The following is a 12,207-nucleotide window of genomic DNA, read 5'->3' on the forward strand; positions in this document are numbered from 1 at the left end:
TCCCATTCAATTAAAAACTGATTTTATGAGTGTCCCTCATTGCAATCTTTGGTGAAAGACAAATAGGAATTGAAAAAGCAAAGAAAGAAAAAAAATTAAATACTAAACTTCTTTGCATACTTCTCATCATCTTATTCCAGACTGCTTGCAGATGCAGTTTATTTGCATAGTAATTGCTGTCAGAGTGGAGACATTTGAGAGCTGTTTGGCAGTGCTTAATGACTGCAGTGCATTGTCCAAGTCCCCAAGACCCTTGAACTGTTTGGCACCTGCAACAGCTAATGCGCCACTGTGCCACCCTGATTGCGTCCACTGTCCATCTAAATATAGTAAACACAGCTGATTTAGCTTCTTTATTTAAGGAGAGAACCTGCATGTGCTACTTTATTTTAAATATTTTTAAAATAATATTTTTTGTTATGCCTGGTCAAAATATACATAATGCAACTAGATTAAGTGGTGTAGAAAGTTTAAATTTGTAACATGGCCACCCAATTCCTTGCATTCATCCATTTGGGGCTAACTCAATAAAGTCTGTCAGCGAAAAGTAAGACTACTCAGAAAAGCAGAGACCCATAGATCACAAAATGAAAACATCAAAACTGGGTTGCCACCTAGGTCAGCTACTTAATCCACCAGCAAGTGACGACCAAGCCCTCAAAATAATAACTAAGACAGGAAACTTAGCAAAACCACCAGCGGCTAAAAAGAGAAACACAACATACTGCCACTCTATGCCCTAGATGCCTTGTTTACTTGTTTAGATTACTTGTCCGGGATGGACCTCATGTGGCAGCAGTACAAAAGCAATGCCACCATGATCAAAAAATCTAAAGCAAAAAAACTGGGCTAATACAACCCCCAGCATATCCTGCTGAGAGCAGGTAATAAGATACGCCAGAGTAGAGCTGACCAACAAAGCCAGTCCACAAAGTTAAATCAGTTTATCTGGACACAAAGTTTGGTATGGAGATACGTTTCGTCACTTATCCAAGTGACTGAAGAAGTGACGAAACGTATCTCCATACCAAACTTTGTGTCCAGATAAACTGATTGAACTTTGTGGATTTGTGTACCTGGATTATTGAGCATGCATCAAGAAATGAAGCCAGTATTTAAAGATCCCAACCAGCTGCAGTGAGGCACAGAGACTGCCGATTAAAGAAACTGGCATTGTTGAACATATGCGTTTGCACCCTCTGCCAGTCTATACGGCAGTTGGGCTCTTTACATCAATCTGTGAACAAAAGACATTTAAAATGCTTTTAATATTGCATTGGTAATTTATTATTTTATTTATTGTAGGGTTTTTGTTGTTTTTTTGCATTTTCTCCCATTTTTCTCCCAATTTAGCACACTCAATCGAAAGTCTTCCACTGCTGAGAGATACCAAATTGCATTCAAGGAGAGCACGTCACTGTACTCATCTCTTCCGACACGTGTACAGCCCTCCTCTTCTCGCCCCTGCATTCTGCAGAGGCGTCTGTTCCGCCAATCAGGGTCCTTACACAGCGTATGAAGACCCACCCACACATAGTCCGGCCCCCACCCTGCAGATATGGTGGACAATTAGTATCTGCTGCAGGCACTGCCATTTATTAAAGCAATAAGCCACGAGAGGCCGTGCATTACTGTGATTTTAGCACGGGGATGACGTTTTTGGCACAACGCGAAGCGGAGTGCCTAAAACTTCTTTCCCCGTGCTAAAATCTTAACAGTAATGCACGGTCTCGAGTGGCTTATTGCTTTTATAAAACGGCGGTCAACATAAAATATAATAAATACAACAATGTTTAATTCATAAATGTATTTATTGTGTATAAACTTACAATAAAGCATTCTTCCGCGACGCAAAATAGTTCGATTAACAGTGTTGCTAGGCAACATGAGGGCGAAAATAACATTAATTTTTTCTATTCAGTGGCGTATTAATATGGAATGATGTGAGGTGGTCATAGGTGTGAGTTTATCGGGGATTTTACAACGGCTTCGAACGCGGCTCAGCCAATCAGATTTTAGGACCGGAACTATCCGTTTTATAATGTCTGTTTTAACACTGCTTTATCTTGGTAAGGGTCATGAAGGGTCTGATTTATTGGGCAAAAGGCCCAGACAGGTTGCCAGTGCATCAATATTGCAATGTTGTATTTTTTACATATCTAGTAATTTTATTACATTTAATTGTAAATTAGTATATTTATTGTGGTCCTTTTTAAAAGTATTATAATAAAAAATAAAAAAAAGATTGTCAGTTTACATGTTAAAGCCACAATTTTATTTACATGAGCTTTTGAACTTAAGAACCAATTCTTTTCAAACAAAAAATCACTATTTCTGCTTTCAATGTTAGAGGTTTTATTACAGTTAAAGGCATTTTATGAGTTCCTATGAGTAAGCCGTGAATTCATTAGCAGTCCAGGCTGGAGGAGCTTCTGCGCTCTTAATGGTAGCTTAGAATTAGGACAGATGTTGAAGAAGGTCATCCTCCTCTCCAAAGTATTTTCGGAGATCTGAAGAATTGGATCTGAGGCTGGTTAGTTGACAGATGACAAGTCTTTTGAGGGACGACACATTTAACATCGCCTGCTCGACAGGGAGCGGAAACTAGACTGTGTCATGCTTTCATGGCCCAGGATCACTTTAGGTGAGCAGTTAATTTGGTTCACCCTGTCCTGAACGTAGCACCCTGCTGCCTCTGCCCTGTTGTGACCTTTGTACTTTTATGCAGGTGCTGTTTTAATTATGAAATTGAAAGCTTTTTTTAGCCTACTTTCACCCTGTTCTTCAATGGTCAGGACCCCCACAGGACCACCACAGAGCAGGTATTATTTGGGTGGTGGATCATTCTCAGCACTGCAGTGACACTGAGATGGTGGTGGTGTGTTAGTGTGTGTTGTGCTGGTATGAGTGTATAAGACACAGCAGCACCGATGGAGTTTTTAAACATCTCACTGTCACTGCTGGACTGAGAATAGTCCACCAACCAAAAATATCCAGCCAACAGCACCCCATTGGCAGCATCCTGTGACTGCTGATGAAGGTCTAGAAGATGACCGACTCAAACAGCAGCAATAGATGAGCGATCGTCTCTGACTTTACATCTACAAGGTGAACCAACTAGGTAGGAGTGTCTAATAGAGTGGACAGTGAGTGGACACGGTATTTAAAAACTCCAGCAGCGCTGCTGTGTCTGATCCACTCATACCAGCACAGCACACACTAACACACCACCACCATGTCAGTGTCACTGCAGTGTTGAGAATGATCCACCACCCAAATAATACCTGCTCTTAGGGGGTCCTGTGGGGGTCCTGACTATTGAAAACCAGGGTGAAAGCTGGTTAAAAAAGTGTGTAGAGAAATAGATGGACTACAGTCAGTAACTGTAGAACTACAAAAGTGCTTCTATATGGTAAGTGGAGCTGATAAAATGGACAGTGAGTGTAGAAACCAGGAGTGGTTTTAATGTTATGGCTGATCAGTGTAAATCTATGTAGTTATGTATATGTATAATTCATGCCATTAAAATACTTCTACTTTCGGCTGTGCTCATTAGGGGTCACAGCAGCATATCATTTATTACCATCTTGCCATGTCCTGAACATTCTCTTCAGTCACACCAGCCCCCTGCATTTCCAACCTTACTGCATCCATAAACCTCTTTTTTTGCCTCTCTTTTCTTCTCCTACTTGGTGGCACCAGCCTCATCACCTTTCTCTCAATAAAACTGTCATCCCTCCTCTGTACATTCCCCACCCGTCTCAATCCCACCTCCATTAACTTTGTCTCCAAAACATCCTACCTAGGCTCATTTCTAAACTCATTTCTAATCTTGTCCATCCTCGTCACTCCCAACGAAAATTGCAATATCTTCATCTCTGCCACCTTCAGCTTCCTCTTCTGGCTTCTTAAAGAATAATTAATGCTGGCTGTAATCCAGATCTGCAAAATAAAAAGGAACTGGGTCACTGCTCCACGCAACACTGTGATTGATTTACACCTGGTTTTGAGAGGCAGAAGTATTTTGCACGGCGCCCAGGTGGTGCAGCAGGATTTTTCGCTATCACACCAACACAGAGATTCTGAACTCCTCGGTTCGAATCTCGCCATTGCCTCCGGTCAGCTGGGTGCCATCTAGCGGGCATAATTGGCAGTGCCTGCAGCAGATACTAATTTCCCACCGTATCTGCAGGGTGGGGGCCGGACTATGTGTGGGTGGGTGGGTCTTCATACGCTGTGTAAGGACCCTGATTGGCGGAAGAGACGAGTGCACGAGGCTGTGCACGTGTCGGAAGAGGCGTGTGCAGCGACTTGCTCTCCTCTGATGCAATCTGGTGTCCCTCAGAAAATGGGGAGAAAATGCATAAAAAAAATTTAAAAAAAGTTGCACAAAGCTGGTCATAGCTAATTGTCATAGCTTTATGCGCAGAGTTTACACTCCCTTTGCACATGCATGATACAGAAAAGCTCCGTGTTTGCTTGCCCATTTGCCTTCCTAAACACAGAAAGCATTTTGTTAAGTATGTCCAATCAGAACTCACCTATAAGATTAAAAAGACAGATTGAGGGGGGTGTAAGGGCATTATAAAACGAGTGCTCATCATTGCCACATTTACAATGTATATCAGACATGCTGCCAAACGAAGCTCCAACAGTGAGCAGATTTAATTACTATTACTGTCACACAACAACACTAAGTGAAGAAGAGATTCATGCATACACACACACACACACACACACACACACTGTCATACACAACAGCACGTTAAGGGGTGGACAAAGCGGACAAGTGGCATTTTTAATCCATTTTTGTGCCTAAGCCAGCAGAGGGACAGCAGATGTCCTTTTTCTCATAAGTAGGTCGTGCTTTGTGTGGGGTGTCTGTGTCTCAGCCACCTTTAACCATCTGGCTGCTCCCTGTCACTGTCAGCTGTGCTTAAATATGATTTCCTTTAAGAAGCTTTTTGCAACAGAGGCACCTGTGGGAGGTGAAGATTACACATCGCTCTGTAAAACACAGTGTATAAATAAATGTGTTTGTATGTATGTCTTTCAATGTTGTTCATTAGTGTATAGCTGTATTAAAATTATACAAAGTCATATAAAGTACCCTTTATATAGTTAACTCATTTTGAATGGTTGTTTTAGGAAAGATTTGTTTGAAATCAGGTACAGCTCTAGGTTTCTCTTGAACCCATCAAGGGTCATTAAACAAACCATGTGTGAAAGTAGTTAATCTAAATAGAATTAAGAAAGTGAGTATCAAGCTAACTAGCTGTAATCACATGTCAGTGATTAACAAAAGCATAACTGTCATGATGTACTATTTTAATTAAGTAGCTACTGTTCAAAAGATCCATAATGGACCCAAAGACAGACACTATTAATGTTTCTGAATATGTTTTGGCTTGATTATGGCACTTTTTCATGTTTTTTGTCATATTCCACCAGGGTTGCCTCTTGGTTTTTTGTTAATAGTGCATTGCACCATAGCTTAAGTATTATTGCCACTCTTGGAGATGCAATTTGGAATTGGAATTTATTACATGTCATAATTATTGTGTATCATACAGTGCTTAATCTTCTTTTATAATTCATCATAAGATACAATAGAACAAGGACTCTGCCAGCAATTCTTTTCCATTCAGAATTTCTCACTATCCTCTGTCTATTTTGTAAATTCTACTCTTCATTTTACTCCACCAGTATTAGTATGGCAGGCCTATAATTCTATAATCGTGTAACCATTTTCTGTGAATTTGTACATATTGAAATTATTGTCCTGTTGGAAAAACTGATCATGATCTAGCTGGCAGCCAGATTTTCCTTTAAAATTTTGGTACTTTATGGAGTCCATAATGTTTATAATGTTGCATAATAAAGAGAAACACTCAAATCTCCAGTCCTCCACTGTACCTGTGGATGTTATGTTCTATGTGTGTATAATTATTGGTATTTTGTTGTTCTTTTATAGCTTTGTGGACTGGCTGCTTTAAATTGCCCCTAGAGTGGTAATAATGGGTGATTGTGTGTGCATGTGTGTGCTGCCTTGTGATGAGTTGGTGCCTTATCCAGGGTACATTTCTGTCCTGGGCTCAGTGTTTTTGAGTGGCACTTGACCCAGTGTGACCAGGTTTTGTAGCATTTAGTGAGCTATTAAGCAGGCAAAGCACAATTATGATAGATCTGCGACATTTTATTTGGTCTAAATCAATATCTATTACCTAATTATAAAGCAGTAGTCGTGTAACACACCGGTTCTCAAAGTGGGATCTGTGACGAAATGTTAGGCAAGAAGGTCCTGGGTTCGATCCCCAGGTGGGGCTGTCCGGGTCCTTTTTGTGTGGAGTTTGCATGTTCTCCCCGTGTTCGCATGGGTTTCCTCCGGGTGCTCTGGTTTCCTCCCACAGTCCAAAGACATGCAAGTGAGGTGAACTGGAGATACAAAATTGTCCATGACTGTGTTTGATATAACCTTGAGAACTGATGAACTTTGTGTAGTGAGCAACTACCGTTTCTGTCATGAATGTAACCAAAGTGTAAAACATGACGTTAAAATCCTAATAAACAAACAAACAACAAAATGTTAGAGGTAAAAAAGTATTATGATTTTTAAAAATTAACTGCTTTATACTGATCAGGACCATGGCAGGTCCGGTTTTACCAGAATGCTGGAATACCCTGGACAGGCTGTCAATCCATCACAGTTTAACCATAATGCACACAAATAAAAAATAAAAAAAGTAAATTAAACTGTCTTAGATATGAAATGTAAACAGTGTATCTAAACAGTGGTACATCTCCCTCTTGTGGAGGAACTTCCACCTGCTAAACCAAAATGACTCATGGGGTGCCTCTTATCTAAAAGCAAAAAGAAAAGTTGTAAAAAAAAAAAAAAGCAAGAAAGACAAGAAAAACATAATTATGCATAACTACCTAATGACATACGATAAATCTGTGGGGCTTAGTGAATATTTTTGCCCACAGGGTACTTAGGACAGTATAGAGCCATAGGTCAAAAACAAAACATCAAGAAGATTATGAACTCAGTTTAGAACTATGTAACCAAAGCTTAGCTAGAAGACAAAGGCCAACACAAGGTATACATTCACAGAATAATCTGCCAAATTCAACCAAATACAAGCCAGATGTGGACAATGAACAGTGAACCAGTTACCAGAAAAGATGCAGATTTGCACACAAAAAAAAACTGGGGCACAGAACACCATTTATATGGTAACCAGCACTACTAAGGTGGAGACCAGTTCATATGTTCCAAACTACAAGACCACAGTAGTAGTAGATGTAGTTCTTTGGGCAGTGAAGTGTATTATTCAATATAAATAGAGTTTTAATTATTTAAACCATAAGACAGTGAGAAATTTAATGTGTTAGGAATTGCTAGCTTGACTATAAAGCACTTACATTTTAAAGCACTGAGGTACCCGGTCATAAACATACAGTGAGTGTTTTTTACAGTCAGTGCCTTTGACACAATTCTTCTTGTGTGCTTTTCTTTAATTACAATGTTCCCAGAAGACTGAGCAGGGTAGTTAACTCGTCAAATAAGCATTAACACAATTATTGGGTCAGAATGAATACAATTTCTTCATCTTTAATCATTAGGGGAGTCTGTGCCTGGGAGAAAAACATATTCTGCAGAAGTGAGTTAGGGGAGCTAGAACAGGCTGTAGAAATACATTGAGATAAGTAACAATTTTAGTTCAATTGGATTCCCATTGCTGTCTCAGCATTTAAATGTAGAAAGCTCAACAGCTACATAACTACTAAACTATAGATTACTGGATTGTAATGTACTGTTTTAATGTATTTTTCAATGCTTGTAGTGTCTGTGGTTTAGAAACATAATTACGGAATATAATTTGAATAATAATTTTATAATGGGGTGCATGGGTGGCGCAGCAGTAAACTGCACTAACCCACTACATTGACATTTTCGGCATTTAGCAGATGCTCTTATCCAGAGGGACTTACAGAAGTGCTTCCATAGTAAACATTACCTTACTCTTGTTTAAGTAGACAACAGTTCAAGAACACAAATCTGCTGAAACCCTGATAGAACCAAAGGTGTTCACTACTGTTGGGATCCAGGGTTTGAATCCCCAGTGGAGCTATTGACAAGCTGGGCACCTACATACAGACAACATTTGTCGATGTCTAGGTGGGAGGAATGGCTGATGCCCCACAGTGGATTGGCGTCTTGTTCAGTGTGAGTTACTACATTGCACCCAGTGATTCCAGGGAAACCAGACCCACCCTGACCCTGATTTTGATAATGCATTGGTAAAACATAAAAATTTAATTAATTGAATTTCATTATAGCAAAATACGGCATGGTAATCTAAAGTATTTAGATGTAAAACACCTCATGGAATACATGAATATCTACATTTAGCAGGTGAAAGTTGCTCCACAAAAGCAAAATTGCTTTGCAACAATGGCACTGTGTTTCTTGTTTTTTCTTTCTTACTTGCTTTTTGATTTGGTGGCATAATGATTTATAGGCTACTGGGAGTTTGTTGTTATAATGCTTTGGCTAATAAAGTAAGAAAAATATTATAAAGCATGCAAAATTGGGTGAGTTTGGCACAATCAAAAGAATCTGCTTGCAAATCTAAATTGAACTTGTCATCTGCACTAAATTTAGGAATTAGTAAAAGAGTGTTGTTAACATTTTATTCCATGCTTTATTTGGGATGGCTAAAATCTGCTCAGCATGAGTTAATCTGAGTAATGTGCATATCATTTCATATCCATTTAAACAAACAATACTTAGAGTTGGACCTGCTTCAGAATATTAATATCTTCTAATAAACTCACACCTTGCTGGGGTTATTTCTGCAGCTTCAAAACGAGCTGGACCAGGAATACCAGGACAAGTTTCGACGTCTTCCAGTGGAAATCCAAGAGTTTGTACAGGACGGCGCTGAAGGAAAACTGAGTGACGAGTGGGATTCAAGTCTAAGCACCTCTTCCACCGCTGAGAAGCTCATCTATAAAGCAGGCCAGTCAGAAGAGGAAGGGGATGAAGACTCTACAGAGAAGGTGTTTGATACGCCTCTCTAAGCTAGGTTTGATGATTTGGAATATGTTAACATACTGTATGTAAATAGATTTTGTAATATAGATCTTCTCATTTGCCTTGACAAATCTGCTGGGAGAAGCATTTGCTAGCAGTACATTAAAATTATTTAGGTTAACAACTAGAATACTGATGGTTTCTTTGTTTTATTTGGTCTTTATCTTTTTACAGAGGTTACGGAGCTCACTGTAAAATGACAAATTGGATTATACAGCTTCTGTTAGGATTTGGCTAAACAATATGGATTGTGTTTATTCTATAGTGGATTTAAAAGAAATTTGTTTAAAAAAAAGTCTTACCTTACACAATTGTTGGTAGGGCTAGATATGAAAATCATTTCACTGAAAGTCTATAAAAGTTGTATAAACCTCTAATACAGATTTTCATCGTTTCAACAAAAGCTTTTTGTCCTATATTCACAAAAGCTTAGCAACTTTAACCCATCATTACAATATCTGCTACTGTTTTTAGATCACCACTTTTGTGTTTGATATTAAAGTAGTTTTGTTGGATATTTTAATCATTCAATTTTCATCTTTTTATATCTGTAAATGAAACCCAACAGACACTTAGTTAAAGTAACTTATTAGATGTGTATTTATTTGCATGTTTTGTACACTTGTAACATAAAACATATTTAGCAGACAAAATAAGACAACATATGCATACTTATAAGTGTAAATATTGTGTTTTTTTGTTTAAGAAAGAAAAGAAAAATGCTTTTATGGTGGGACATTCTCTGACATTCCTCAATTCTCAGACAAAACAGCATTTTTGCCAGACTAAACAAAGTCTCAGGAAAGAAATAGTCTATGTCTTTGATTTTATACCACTAAACACTGTAGGCAAAATGATCCTAATCAAAAAATCATTACAAAACGTGGCATAGATTAAATTGGACCAAACTAATTTTGCAATTTCTAACCATAGTGTTGACAACTGTGACAAAGTTTCAAGGAAGCTAGACAGCGTAAAAGCAAAATCAAACTGCACTACCCCGCAGAACCGTGTAGTGGTAAGTTTACATGAACATGAGTCACACAATGAGCAGCCCAATATAAATTATAGCTTGGTACTGGCTACTTGAGCTCATGATCTTTGTTCAAGATTGTTTGCCAAGTGACTTTCATTTCATTCATTTTGACCAAGGCTGTTTTGTCTGATGCTTTTATTTCTGAGTTAGTTTTGTTGATTACTCTTTGTGGACATGATGTCTGTCACCATTTATCCCAACGCTTTCTTGTCTGAGGTGATTTTGCCACATTTATTTTTGTCCCCAGCAGCATAAACACTAAATCATTACTAACCTTTGACATAATTTTCCAGAGACTTGAAGTCATTTTGTCTGAGGAATTATGCATTTTTTTCTACGAAGTGAGCTGGAAATCTAAGGACGTTTTAAAATGTAAGCTATGATTATGTAAATCTGAACACAGTGAAAAAGCTGAAAATAGATACAGTTTACAGTAGCAATTATACGTACATCATCCACAACATTAAAACTGACAAGTGAAGTGAGTAATTATCCTGAGTAATCATTGATTATGTTGTTACGATGGCACCTGTCAAGGGGAGGGATATATTCTGCAGCAAGTGCACAGTCAGTCCTTGAAATTTATGTGTTGGAAGCAGAAAAAATTGACAAGCATAAGGAAGCATACATACACATTTTCACCAGAACAATGTTTACTAATGATTTAAAAAATTTTTAGAAAAGCAAATATAAATGCACTAAACATTTATAGAGAAAAATATTTCAACTGGATAGCCTATACCATTTCAGAATGTGGTTTAAGACTCATGTTACATGGATACATCTTGTAACAAGTGTACATGCACACATCTTTCATATCTAACTTAAAATTCTTCCACTAATTTTATACCTTACGTGTCTTCAAGCAGATTAAAAAGCTAGTTTTAACGACACATATCTTTTGTGCAAAACGGCTGGAACGAATATTTCTATTGCCCCTAGGTGGGCATGTGTTAAGTCTGTGGCGCCCTGTTAAAGAGTGGCACCCTATTCAGGGTATATTACGTTTAGGGTATATTATTATGTTTAGTGTTTCTGGGTTAACCCAACACAAGCCTAACTAGAATTAAAAGGTGAAAATAAATTAATCAATACATTAAAAATGATAACCTTCTTTTGAATAAATCATTATTTTTTTTATTTTAAGCAATGTAGCATTTTTATAAAGCTGCAGTATGTAAAGTTTTGGGAATTATTTGGCAACATGCAAAATATAATTTTGCAATTGTAGTTTGTGGTTTCTCTTCTCTATAGGTAATCTGAATCTGAAGTCATTAATTTGTTATGACACAATGACATAAGTCATTCCAATAACATGTTTATGTTGAATACTCAACAGTGCTACCACTACATTCTTATTTTTGCTTTTCAGGGTAATACACAGCAGCACAATAACATCATGGTTTGAATTTTCCTTCTGAATTACTGTAATAATGCTATTTTTTTTAATAAAAGCAAGCGTTACATATTGCGGCTTTAATATTTACTGTAAATAATATATCAGCAAAGACGTATTTAACACATCCATCAGTGCTTGAATTTCCAATACACATTTCAAATGTAGAATATATTTTATGCATGAAAGCTATTTATTGTCCCAGTGGTTCAAAGCAAGACTGTCTGCAGACAACTGTAAAACTTACAGGCTGTAGTGCCATGTAACAAAATTGATTTAAAATGTTATTTTATTTTTCAAAAAAAATGTTGCCATGATGTTGGTTTTGTGCCTTTTTTATATGTTTGCCTTGTCAAATGCCTAAAATGCATTGTGTAAAGTTGTGATTGTAACACAAAAGACTGTGTTTAGTTGTATGTCTGTTTGTCCTTTGTTGAATTGCTTTTGTGCACTTTTACTACTGAAACACTACTGAGTAACATTTGTGAATAGCAGTATTTGGGCAGAATGATATAAATTCTATTGTGGATAATAATATTGTCTGCTGGCTGTCACTCTTCTTTAGCCTAACTGTACGAGATAAATGCAGTCGTAAAAGAATATTACAAAATATGCTGAAATGTAAATTGAGGTGAATGGAGAATGTAAATAAAATGAAAATTGGATCTATAAGCA

At 37.7% G+C, this 12,207-nt stretch overlaps 1 protein-coding gene across 3 annotated transcripts in view; it reads left to right on the plus strand.

Moving 5' to 3' along the window:
* The window catches only part of plcb1l (phospholipase C beta 1-like), a 157,001-nt gene extending 144,794 nt beyond the window's left edge, over positions 1-12,207 (plus strand). For 2 of the 3 annotated variants that reach the window (XM_063002252.1, XM_063002253.1), the window contains exon 33: positions 8,866-12,207. In XM_063002252.1, the coding sequence (XP_062858322.1) occupies positions 8,866-9,087 (222 nt within the window). In that variant the 3' untranslated portion in view covers positions 9,088-12,207. The remainder of the gene's footprint in view (positions 1-8,865) is intronic. The other variant, XM_063002254.1, reaches the window with a different exon arrangement.

Source organism: Trichomycterus rosablanca, chromosome 9, assembly GCF_030014385.1.
Source record: "Trichomycterus rosablanca isolate fTriRos1 chromosome 9, fTriRos1.hap1, whole genome shotgun sequence".
Lineage (NCBI taxonomy): Eukaryota > Metazoa > Chordata > Actinopteri > Siluriformes > Trichomycteridae > Trichomycterus > Trichomycterus rosablanca.